At 40.0% G+C, this 12,409-nt stretch overlaps 1 protein-coding gene across 6 annotated transcripts in view; it reads right to left on the bottom strand.

Annotated features, from left to right (window-relative positions):
- Nucleotides 1-710: 710 nt before the first annotated feature.
- Nucleotides 711-12,409, bottom strand: part of PANK1 (pantothenate kinase 1) — a 104,326-nt gene continuing 92,627 nt past the window's right edge. For 4 of the 6 annotated variants that reach the window (XM_027529188.1, XM_027529189.1, XM_027529184.1 and 1 more), the window contains 4 exons: nt 10,885-11,061; nt 10,254-10,377; nt 6,802-6,927; nt 711-2,227 (listed from right to left, as the gene is read on the bottom strand). In XM_027529188.1, coding sequence (XP_027384989.1) covers nt 2,168-2,227; nt 6,802-6,927; nt 10,254-10,377; nt 10,885-11,061 — 487 coding nt within the window. In that variant the 3' untranslated portion in view covers nt 711-2,167. Of the gene's footprint in view, nt 2,228-6,801; nt 6,928-7,339; nt 8,365-10,253; nt 10,378-10,884; nt 11,062-12,409 lie in introns of those variants that run through there. The other 2 variants (XM_027529186.1, XM_027529185.1) reach the window with 2 other exon arrangements.

Genomic DNA, 12,409 nt, shown 5'->3' with positions numbered 1-12,409 from the left:
AGTGTCTGTTATTCAAGTGAATGTAAAAAAATTCCTCTGGGTACTACTTCCTCATTGTTTAAAAAAAAAAAAAAGACTGGCTATAAGTAGCCAACATATAACTGATATTTGTATAATGGAGTAATTTATTTCCTTAGTTAAACCCATATTATATACATTTATAATGAGAGATCAAGTGATTCCAGATAATTTAAAAATTGTGTAGTTGCACTAACATGCCTTGATTTCTTTTGAAGAACCATGATCCAAGGGGTGTTATTCCCTGACGGATGAGAGTAGGAATGGCAGAAGAGAACAATCTGAAACAGGTACTCTCACAGGCGATATGTGGGTTTTCGCACTTACCTTTTTCAAAAACATCTTAGTTTCTGGAATTTTTTTCAGCCAGGTGGAAGTTGATCAAATGTTTTTGTGATGACCAAATTTTGAAACTCTTTCAGAATTATCAAATACAGTAGTGATCTTTTGGGAATAAGGAGTTAGTTGTGTAAGAACAATAAAGCTACATTAAAAAATAAATCCTTGCATAGGGCTACACTACAGCTTTAAGTGAAGACAGAGCATTTTGGACCTTACCAAGCTTACGTGAAAGCTTCAAATTATGAAACATAGAGTAGCTAAAGTATAACACATATTCCTTTTATGATACAAAAGCAGATAATATGGACATAAAGGTTAAGATATGAAAATGACATACACACTAAAACAAATCACAACAGAAACAGGCTTTATTTCAACCAGACAAGTGAACACTTTCATTAACATCAACTTCTTCAAGACTTGAAGACATGGAAATTAAAGATGGTGCCCAGAAGGCAAAGAAGGAAAGTCTCATCATGGAACAATGGTACTGCCCTTCAAAAATCCCTTTCGACAATATGCTCAATTCAAAAGATTAATTAGTTCTGAATCATTAGATCTCATGTTTCAATATTTGTACAAAGCTCTCATTTTCAAGTTACCCATCAGTCCCAATGATATCTTTCAAACAGAAAAAAAAATATAGATCAGTATCATAATTTTTTTTTAAATTTTAGAAAGTGGGATTGAAATACAGTTTTCAGTCTAAAATATTTTAAATAAAAAAGTTTGTTATTATTTAAGATGCATTGTTACAAAGCTCCTAGGTACATACATGTACAAAACACAGATGTTACTACATGACACCTCAACCCATGACTTCTCCTAAACATCCCAGTGTGAACAGTTATCTACCGGGAGACTTTCCCTGTAAATTCCAGCATCTTGCACAGGATTTGCTGCCACTCACATGCTCTGCATGGATGAGGACATTTAATCAGAGAACATTTCAATGTAACATTATAACCCAACATAAAAGAAATTCAATGCAACACTTTATATTCATAAGGGTGATGACAAAATTGCATATATTAATCATTTTCAACTTTTGCCAGACTCACTAAATTCATGAACACTTCTTCAGAGTTTTCTCTTCAAGGGCACTTTTGAGAGCTTTAGGTCTCGTGCTTAACTTTGTATTGAGTTGGTCAGCACCTTGATTAATGTGAACAAGGACACTGAAGAATGAATGTGTTGCAGGGGTGGGGGAGGGGTCATCCGAGGACAGAAACGGGGAAGGATTCTCTTTTTCCATAAGACAGTCAAACAGAAAAAACAAGACCAAAAAAAGGGAAACAGACAAACAAACAAACAAAATAGTGTTCACAGTAAAACATGCCAGATTTGTAGTTTCATTTGAAACCAACAGCAAATCATGAAACGTCATGAAAAATATGTCAAGGTAAAATCTTCTAGAGTCATTACTAAATGAAATTAAAAATTATCACACTGATCAGTAAACCCCAGAAGAAAAATAACCAGCACTTACATTTCAGGTCCTTCTTTAAACATCATTCAGTTTTTCAGAGTCAATGCATAAAATTGGTAGGTTTGGCCACGTTGCACAAATGTTTTTCTTTTTTTAAAAATACAGTATACAGAAAAAACTCTTGTATTCCCCATTTTGAATCATAAGCTCAAAACCCAAGAGTAAAAGATCAGCAAGAAGGATTTTAAATTATGTACAAATCCAGCAGGTTCATCTGCCATAATGGCTTGGCTTCCGTCCCGTGGCTCTCACCCTCTCCAGCAGCAGAGCTTGCGTCCCTGTCCTCACAGAGGGCTGCTCCATGTCTATGGCTCATCTCTACTGGTCATCAGGCATTTTGAACAGTTCCAACAGTGCCCCGACAGCTCCAAAGTAACCCTACAACAACAATGGGAAAACTTCTGTATGATTATCTCTGAACCTTGGCCCAATACCTGCTGTTTTTCGTAATTTGAGGAATGCTGCCCACTAATGCTGTGTGTGCGTGCATGCTCAGTCACTCATACATGTCTGGCTCTTTGAGACCCTATGGACCGTAGCCCGCCAGGCTCCTCTGTCCATAGGATTCTCCAGGAAAAAACACTGGAGTGGGTTGCCATGCCCTCCTCCAGGGCACCTTCCTGACCCAGGGGCTGAACCCATGACTCTTTGTCTCCTGCATTGGCAGGCGGGTTCTTTACCACTAGCACCACCTGGGAAGCTGTAGATAATGAGAAATTTAAAACCTGAACTCTGGTATGAAACATGATAGAATAATAATAATAAAAAATGCACTGTGTATCTATTTGCTTATAAACATTAATTAACAGATGTAAAGTGCTTAGAAAAATCTCTGGCACCACAGTATACACTACTACCTTGCTGTTGAGTATTTTTAGGATTTTTCGGATTATAATTATTTCATTTTAATCCGTGTTATGGCAAAATTCACATTATTACCTCCATTCCACAGATAAGAAATGGAAGGTAATAAAGTAAATTACCCTTTCAGGGTCACATGCCTTGTCCTGGGCGCAATCCCCAAATCTATCTGACTCCAAAGTTGTAATGTCTCACAGGAAGGAACTCTAAGCTTCTCTCATCTGTAAAAATGACAGAACCTGAAAAACAGAAGTATTTAGAGAAGTTGGTTTCCAAAAGGCAGGAGACACCTCTTCTCTGCTATTTGCCTGGCTCAATGGTTACTTCCTGCAGAAATGGGTGGCAGATGTCAGACCACTACACGGCAGGGATCTCTGTCTCCACTGCCAACTGCTAACATTTATTGAGGGCTTGCTATAAGCTAGAAATTGTTCTAAGAACGCTATATGAATTTCTTCACTTAATTCTCACAAGAACTTTATGAGACAAATACTATTATCACTTCATTTTACAAAAGCTAAAAGAGAATGGAGAAGTCATTGACTAAGGTCTCCAAGTCAGTGGGAGCCTGTGTTCTCAACTGCTTCACTAGACTATTTCTTTTAGTTCCAAGATACATGCGTGTGCATGCTCAGGCAGGTGTGACTCTTTGCAACCCTATGGACTGTAGCCCACCAGGCTTCTCTTTCAAGAATACTGAAGTGGGTTGCCATTTCCTGCTTCAGGGAATCTTCCCGACCCAAGGATCAAACCAGCATCTCCTGTGTCTCTTGCATTGGTAGGCAGATTCTTTTACAACCGAGCCACCTGGGGAGTCCACTTCTCTTAGGAGATGCTCACTCATATAAGTGAAATGAATGAGACTGAGTGAGGACTCCAGGCAGGGCAGGAAAGCCACCTTACCAGCCCTCCCAAAAGTTCTCTCTCCATACCTTCCTCCAGAAAGACCTGCCTAACTGAGAATGAACCCAAGGAGGTAGAGAATTTTCTGAGAAGTACCTACAAGGAGATACAAAAACGCTCTATTTTCATTGGCCATAGAGACTGAGTTTAACACTTAGTAACAAACCATAGCTATCATCCAGAGGCCTAAGACTGTATGAAGGATATGCCTTTATACCCGGAGAAGTGGGTTCCCCAAAACATTGGGTTTTGCTCCCTATCTTACCATCAACTAACTACCCGTGTGCCCCGTAGATGGCTTTTAATCCCTGATGACTTCCAGCGTTTGTTTTCTATTTTAGTCCAAGAGGATCATAACTTAGGGTTGTCAGATAAAACAGATAAATGCTAGATAAAGTATGTCCTATTTGATTGCTAAATATAGTAACACTAGGGTTTCCCCAGTGGCTCAGTGGTAAAGAATCCACCTGCAATGCAGGAGCCGCAGAAGATGCAGGTTCAATCCCTGGGTCAGGAAGATTCCCCTGGAGGAGGGCACGGCAACCCACTCCAGGATTCTTGCCTGGAGAATCCCATGAACAGAGGAGCCTGGTGCGCTACAGTCCACAGGGTCGCAAAGAGTTGGATACAACTGAAGCGACTTAGCACAGATATCCAGAAGAGTGTTTTTCTTTTTCATTTTATTTTTTTAAACAAAACTTTACAAGGAAAATCGATTAACTAAGTAGATAGAAAGGGAGATGCTCTGGTTGGGGGAAGGAAAGTGAAAATTCTGAGGCCCCATCCTCCCCACAAAAAAAGTTAATATCATTTCTTAGCCTGCGTAAAAACATGAAAACAAAAACTTTCTTTAGTACTAATGTCTATCACTGGCCTTTAACTCTTTTGTATTTAACTTCCTATTGTTTTATATGCTTTAATAGAACATAGGTTTGCTGCTGCTGCTGCTAAGTTGCTTCAGTCATGTCGGACTGTGTGTGACCCCATAGACAGCAGCCCACCAGGCTCCGCTGTCCCTGGGATTCTCTAGGCAAGAATACTGCAGTGGGTTGCCATTTCCTTCTCCAATGCATGAAAGCGAAAAGTGAAAGTGAAGTCGCTCAGTCGTGTCTGACTCTCAGCAACCCCATGGACTGCAGCCCACCAGGCTCCTCCATCCATGTGATTTTCCAGGCAAGAGTACTGGAGTAGGGTGCCATTGCTTTCTTCGAGAACACAGGTTTAGAGAGCCCTAAATAACTTAGAAATGCATCAGCAACTTTTCAAGTAAATAATTCAGTTTGGAAATGAGAAAAATGCCACAGTATTCATTACAATAGAAATTTATGATACTTCCTGTTCTTCCTGCTGCATTATATCCAAGGCACTGGGTACCTGCTATGATAAATAGCTGCCTTCTAAAAAAAAAAAAAAGAGCTGCTTTCTACAGTATTGATTTTATTTTCTTCCATTTTAAAATTAATTAATTTATTTTTGGCTGTGCTGGGTCTTCGTTGCTGTGGGGGCTCCTCTCGTGGTGAGCCGGGGCTGCTCTCTAGTTGCAGTGCTCAGGCTTCTCGTAGCAGTGGCTTCTCTTGTTGAGGAGCACGGGTAAACAAGTTCCAGTAGTTGTGGCACATGGGCTCAGTAGTTGTAGCTTGTGGGCCCGAGAGCGCTGGCTCAGTGTTTACTCCACGGCATGTGGGGTCTTCCCAGAACAGGGATTGAACCTGTGTCTCCTGCACTGGTAGGCGAATTCTTCACCACTGAGCCACCAGGGAAGCCCTACAGTATTGATTTTAAAGGAGGATAGAGGAGGTGGGAAGAAAAGAGAGCCCCCTTACTCACTCTTAGAAACCTCCAATTTAGAAACTGGATATAAGGGACTCTGAATTAATCAGAGCTCTCTACTTCTGTAAACAGGCTGCCTAATGTCTAGCACACTAGCCTCTCAAGGCCACCAGGTTACTAAGAGTAGCCTGAACACTTCTGTTCTCACTGACTGAGTTGTTTATTTGCCAAGGGTCAGTTGTGTTTATCCTCAAATTTGTTTAGGACAATTTCATTATTAATGTAATAATCTAATGTAAGTATATACCACCAAAACCAATAAAAAGAGTACAAGATGGAATGGTCACCTCTATGAAAATCCAGTTATTTTCTTAAAAAAGATGAAAAAGCTAGTTAATAATAGTCAAAGTTGCTAGGAGAGTAAATGTTCAAAGTTCTCATTACAAGGAAAAAAATCTTTGTAATAATGTGTGGTGGTGGATGATAACTAAACTTATGCTATTAATAATAACCATTTTATAATACATACATATATTGAATCATTATTGTATACCTTAAACTTATACAGTGTTATGTGCTAACTCTATCTCAAAATTGAAAAAAAAAAAAAAAAAAGCTACAAAGATTGAAAAAGGTAGTCACAACCGTTGCCCTCTATTTAGGTAGATTCTACATATGAAAGATTGGGATAATTTAGAATCATTTTGCAATCAAATTACTTCATAAGGATCTTTAATTTCTTGATCTACTTTAAAGAAACAAACCAAAAATCAAAAAATGTACACAATACTGTGGATTATAAAAAAGAGACAATTACAAAGCTCCCATCAGCAGAACCCAGGCTCAAAATTAGGTCTTGCACCTGCCTCAAAAAATTGGTGAGCAAGTGAACATTTACACATTTTATATTAAAATAGAATGTTTAAAGTAGGGAGGTATTTTCCTAGGATCACTCATTTTTTAACTTTAAAAAAAATTAACCATCTACTAGTCTTGATTGTCGGAGAAGGCAATGGCACCCCACTCCAGTACTCTTGCCTGGAAAATCCCATGGACGGAGGAGCCTGGTGGGCTGCAGTCCATGGGGTCGCTAGGGGTCGGACACGACTGAGCGACTTCACTTTCACTTTTCACTTTCATGCACTGGAGAAGGAAATGGAAACCCACTCCAGTGTTCTTGCCTGGAGAATCCCAGGGACAGAGGAGTCTGGTGGGCTGCCGTCTTGGGGTCGCACAGAGTCGGACACAACTGAAGCGACTTAGCAGCAGCAGTCTTGATTGTTGGATAAGAGAGCTTCCATTTTATATACTGTTCTTCCTTATCTTTTGCATAAATACAAACTAAGGAACCCGCTCACATGTTAGACAACCCAAAAATGTCCACAGAGGACAATTAAGTCCATGTGAACTCAACTTACCTCATGTTCCAAAAACAGAGCTTTTAGCTGTCCTTTGGACCAAAAATCCATGGCGTATGCTAGCAGCTTCATGGAGACCATATTGATTCTGAGAAAATTCCCAACGAACACAACCCTATCAATATTCTGGGAAAAGAAAAAACGAAAGAGAAACAGTGAACCATGGCATAAAAATAGCATTTAACAGATCCAATGCTTTGTATATCACTGTGCTCCAGGACTTTGCAGAGTGAATTTGTTGTTGTTGTTAAGCAGAATTATTTCAGGATTTCCAAGGTGAAGCCAAATCAACCTCATAGTTCATTCCACAGTTTGCATGGGTGAGGCAGAGACTGATATTGGGCTTGTTTACAGGTATTATGTTAGGTTGCCCTGGGTCTAATATAAAATTCACCTCCCAACATTTCATATATGAAATTAAAACTGGAATTCAAGCTCAACTAAATTGCTTGTGCCTTCCTTCAATCCCCCAAACTTCCAACTCTAGAATATTATCAACTTATAAATTATTTTTTTTTATAAATTTTATCTATTTTTTAAAAAAGTTTTTGGTGCTGCGAAGGCAGCACCAAATCCCAACCACTAGGCTATCAGAGAACTCCCAACCAACTCATAAATTAAATGGTTATGGTATAAGTTATTCATCTAACAAGTCTGGTCAGGTTGCTCTGTTGCAAACACTGGGAATACAAAAAAGAAATGGTACCCAGTTTCGCCCTTTAGGATATATGATGAAATATCCTGTTTGATCAATATGTGGGTTACAATAAGATAATGAAAATCACATTTATATTTTTGTTGTCATGGATACAGATTTGTATTCTGAACACACACCTCACACTGAACTCAGCCTGTCTGCCACACAGATGCTGCTCACCATCACTCACTCAGAGAGTCGGTTGCTATGGTCACTCACATAAAAGGGAACAGAGTCTTGGGATCTGGCATTATTTTCTGTTCAATCTATCAAGAGCAATCAGAGTGTGGGAACATCACTTTCTAACTGTCTCAGATTTCAACAATACATGTTAACAAATCTATTAACCACAGTGAAAATTTTCCCTGGGTAGAGGTGTGGGAGGTAACTTTAATGTTTCCACAAAGAAGAGCTGTAGCCACAAACTGCCCAGGTAGGACTTGCTCAAACTTTCGGTCCTGCTTTGCTCTGGCAGGAAGCCAGAAGAAAGGGAAATGGCATTAGAATGGGATAGATACTCCTATTTCAAATAAATTCCAGGTGCGTCAAAGATATAAACGTTAAAAAAAAAAAAGAGACAAAGAAAACACGGAAGAATTCTTTTTAAAAATGTTGAAGTAGAAAAGGTGTAACACTCAGACTCCATTAAAGAAAAGTCTGACATATTTAATTCAAAAATCAAATATTTATTCAGCATGTTTACCCTATAATGCAGATAATACAGAGTCAAAACAAAACAGAAAAACTAAAACCAGTGCTACCTCTAGTGAGGTTAAAATTGAGGGATGGGATGGCAGTGGTGACTCATTTCCATGTATACTCTACTTGTGGTGTCTTCAGAGCTCTGTATTATGTGTTTGTACTCTCTATTCCAAAAAAAAAAAAAAAAAAAAGAATACAAACTTTAAAAGTTGGTAGAGAACTATTTGATAGCATTCCAGTAATCACAGAAAAATATTTTAGAGTCAGTAAATGTGGTGCCCCTCCGTGAAATGGCTGGAATCAAAGATCCTCCAGTCAGTGACTCCAGGGAGCAAAGCAATGGCTGGCAGGACGCTGGCCAACAGAAGCCTGGCCCCAAGCGATCCGTGAGTCCTCTTATTCATTCAACACCACAGAAACATTCAAAAGAGTTACTCCAACTGTTAATAGGATGTACCATGGCTACACTACAATCCAACAATAAATGGTATTAACACTGAAATAAAAGTCAAAAATAAAAGCAGTTACTCTACTCGTAAAGTGATTATGATACCTGTAAAAAGATCTGCTGGCTCACGGCAGCTCTCCGGAAAGTAGGGGAAATGGCACCTATTGCTCTATTGGATGGAAGACATTCCACCCAAGTGACCTTTGAGAGTTTATGGGCACAGCCAACTATACACATACTAGTCCTAGGGCTTGTTTGGCTACTTGGGAAAACTTTCCTCAAAGGTTAATGTCAAAAAGTAAATTCTCTGTTAAAGTGAATCCCATGACCACAGTGGACTTTGAAAAGGCATGTCTCTGGAATACATACTTTCATCTGAATACCACCCTCATTTAAACTCCAACTGAAATGGGGGCTTACAAAAAGCATGACACTGATCCATAGGCCAGTGACAAATTCTGTTCAATGCTGTAAAAGGAGTGTGTCTCTTTCGTAACCCTAGAGTTCAAAGGCAGGGCTGTCACCCACCTGTCATACAGGCTGCCTCCTACCCTGTGTAATATTCCACTGTTCAACTAGAAGGGGGCTGGAGAGGGTTTCTGCAGTTACCTGTATTGTTCCAATTCTTGATCTGAGTGGTGGCTATACAGGTGTGTGTGTGCACACATGCACATGTATCTGACAATCTGTCGGCTGTACCCTTGTGATTCGAGCCCTCTTCTGTATATATGTCACATTTCTATGAAAACTCATATTTTAAAAACTCTTACTGATGCTCCAGTGCTAAGTCGCTTTAGTCGTATCTGACTCTTTGTGACCTCATGGACGGCAGCCCACCAGGCTCTTCTGTCCGTGGGATTCTCCAGGCAAGAATATTGGCAAGCAGGGTCTTTACCACTAGCGCCACCTGGGAAGCCCCACTACTGATGCTACGGTGATTCTTTAATACTTTTGCTATTTCTTATTCCACATCCTAATGCCTCTTTCTTGTCTTCCTAATACAACTCGGTGAGAACTATTCTACTTGACACATCTTGTATTTCAGAAAAGGGTTCTGTTCTTCTCAAAGCAATTTTGCAATGTTTTAAAACACGTTACCAAAGCTTTGTCAGTCACCAACTCTGCCCTTTCTTGTGCCTGGGGCTCTGGCTGGCCTCAGCTGTAGCAAGCTCTCTGTGCTTTGATAGCCCTGTACAATGCTGCTTGAACTCCATGCCACAAGGCAACACTGTAAAGAAGCTGAAAGCAGAGAGAATATCGAAAATTGCAAGTGGAATGTTTTACCTGCAACTGTTTACAAGGATGCATGAGCTTTCCCTCACCGTTCAATAGGTGTGTGTCCACAAGGTTGGAGAGGTTATAGTATGGACTGTCATTTTTACTGTTTCCCCAGTTAGATGGTTTTATTTGTCATCACCCAATGTCTCCTTAAAATACATACTCCTCTCCCTCCCCCAACAAACATCCCTCATGTTCTGCAAGGTATGATTATGAGAAACAGCAGGTTTTCCAAGGATCTGTAGTGTTGTGAGGGTCCCCAGTTACTGCGCTGCCAAAAATGGTGTTTATGAATGACAGATGGCTGTTCCCGGGTGAAGGCCTTACCTCATTCAGCGCACACATCCGAGCAATGGAGCCAATGTTGTTGGTGATGGTGACGAGGGTGGCTCGGGCGAGGTCTTCCTTGCTGATGGAGTCTCGCTTTTCCTTACTCATCATGTTGCCAAAGCTATGTTGGAAATATTAGCGAGTGTTCAAAATCATCCTCGGGCAGGCCCCATGCTTCCACCAAAGTACAGCGGAGAGTTTTATGAATAACTCTGATCAAGCTCAAATGACCTGATTTAGCTACCATGGATTACAAGCTGACAGGATTACCATATGGATGATTGGCCGCCCTTTTCTTAATAGGGACAAAGTAGCATGGCTATTAATGGGGGGAAAAAATTTTTTTTTAATGCCTCTAGATATCTGGACAAGAATGGAACAGGGGAAACTGTTGCAGTTTTCTAGAACCTTCTTTCAAAGCTGCCTTATTTTAAGCACAGGTATCCAAAGCTAAACATCTCAGTGCTTCACCAAGGGCAGGAGATCAAGTCTGAGCTCCAATACCATAGATCCTTGCACCAGGCTGGTGGGTTGACATTAAAAAAAAAACAAAAAACTAAATGAACAGCCAGGGTGGAGAGACTGCCTTGTGTTTAATCGCTACTGCTCCTAGCTACTTAGTCTCTACCTTGATGCTACCGCAGATCCTTGAAGGCCAAATCGTTCATAGTCTCCTCCGTAAATGTCCTTCACCAGCTTATCAACATTGGTGCTGTCGCCTTTGGCTGCCATTTCCAGAGCTTCTTCAAAGGTCTCACAACCAGTCAGCAAGCAACAAAGGCCTAGGAATGTTCCACCTCCAAGACTGAAGGAACAATAAGGTTTATTTTTTAAGTTTTACTGGAAGACTTTGCCCATCCAAGTCCCCAACTACATCAAGACCACTAATACGGGTGAATCAAAACAGAAAAAAAACTAAGGGGGCACTTGAATTAAAGTGCTGGGTGAAAAAGAGCTTCAGGGTAGATCGGATTGGAAAAAAAAAAAAAAGAGGGCAGAGACTAAAAGAAACATCAAGGAAAACTTGCCCTGAATTTTAAGAACAAAACCCAGAGAAAGACTCTCACTGATTTCCGTTGTGAGACCTTCAACCAGCCGCTGACCTAAGTGCTTCATGCAATCGTCCCGCCTAGAAACTGGGGCCAAATCATGAGCTAGCTCCCTTAATTTGGGTGGTGTGGAAGCGGCAAATAACCAGAGAAATGACTGCTATTAAAAAAAAAACAAACAAACATATGTAGCTAAATGCAAATACTTAGAAACTGTGTATACATGAAGCACAGTTCATATCTAGAGAGACAGACTCTATGACGACGAGACTGAACTGGGACTCTGCCAGGAATAGCCAGTCCCAAAGCTGTATCTTTCCTCCGACCTTGCTTCTCCTGCAGAAGTAATGTCACTGAAGATTCTCAGAAATTTCAAAAAGGAAACAATTGATGGATCTCACATTTGATTTTTTTTCTAGTAAACTTTGGAAAAGATTATTAGTATTTTACTTACCATGCGATAGTCAAAAAATAGCAACAGAGATCTTAAAATGGTTTCAGTGCTTGAACCATGTTTTAAAAGCTTTCAGTTTTTTTGTGGGGGTGGGGGGGTGGTGCTGCAGGGAATTCCTCTACGATAGTCTTTTGAGACAAAATTCGAAACCAATCATGATAGTTGAGAGGGAACTCAATTGTATATTAATGTCAAAGTTATTTGAGGGGAAGAAAAGCAGATTCAGAATAAAACTGTCAGCAGTGAGCGCCTGGCAGAGAAGAGCACTGATATGGCCATGAATGGGCCTTACTTTCTGTTTGCCACTCAGAAGAGTAAATGCACATCAGTTCTGAAATTCCAAGAACTGCCGGCCCTGGGGATTCCATATGTGTTTGGATACTGGCTTTTAAGAGGAAATTCAAATTGAGATTGAGGTTATTTTCAAAACTTAAATCTAAAAAAAAAAAAAAGAAAATTTAGGGTAAACTATATTTATTGTCAAAAAGTTGTTACCAAAAAGGTACCAGATTATAGACACACAGTTCTTTAGGATTTACATCTAAGGTGTAACTGTAATATTTCTTAAATAGTGATTCTTACGAAAATGCATACTTGATTGAAATGATGTGTCTTCGTAGCAAATTAGGTAGTTAGGCACCAGCTATAGC

Source organism: Bos indicus x Bos taurus, chromosome 26, assembly GCF_003369695.1.
Source record: "Bos indicus x Bos taurus breed Angus x Brahman F1 hybrid chromosome 26, Bos_hybrid_MaternalHap_v2.0, whole genome shotgun sequence".
Taxonomy (NCBI): Eukaryota; Metazoa; Chordata; class Mammalia; order Artiodactyla; family Bovidae; genus Bos; species Bos indicus x Bos taurus.
This window is presented reverse-complemented; position numbering and strand designations above follow the sequence as displayed.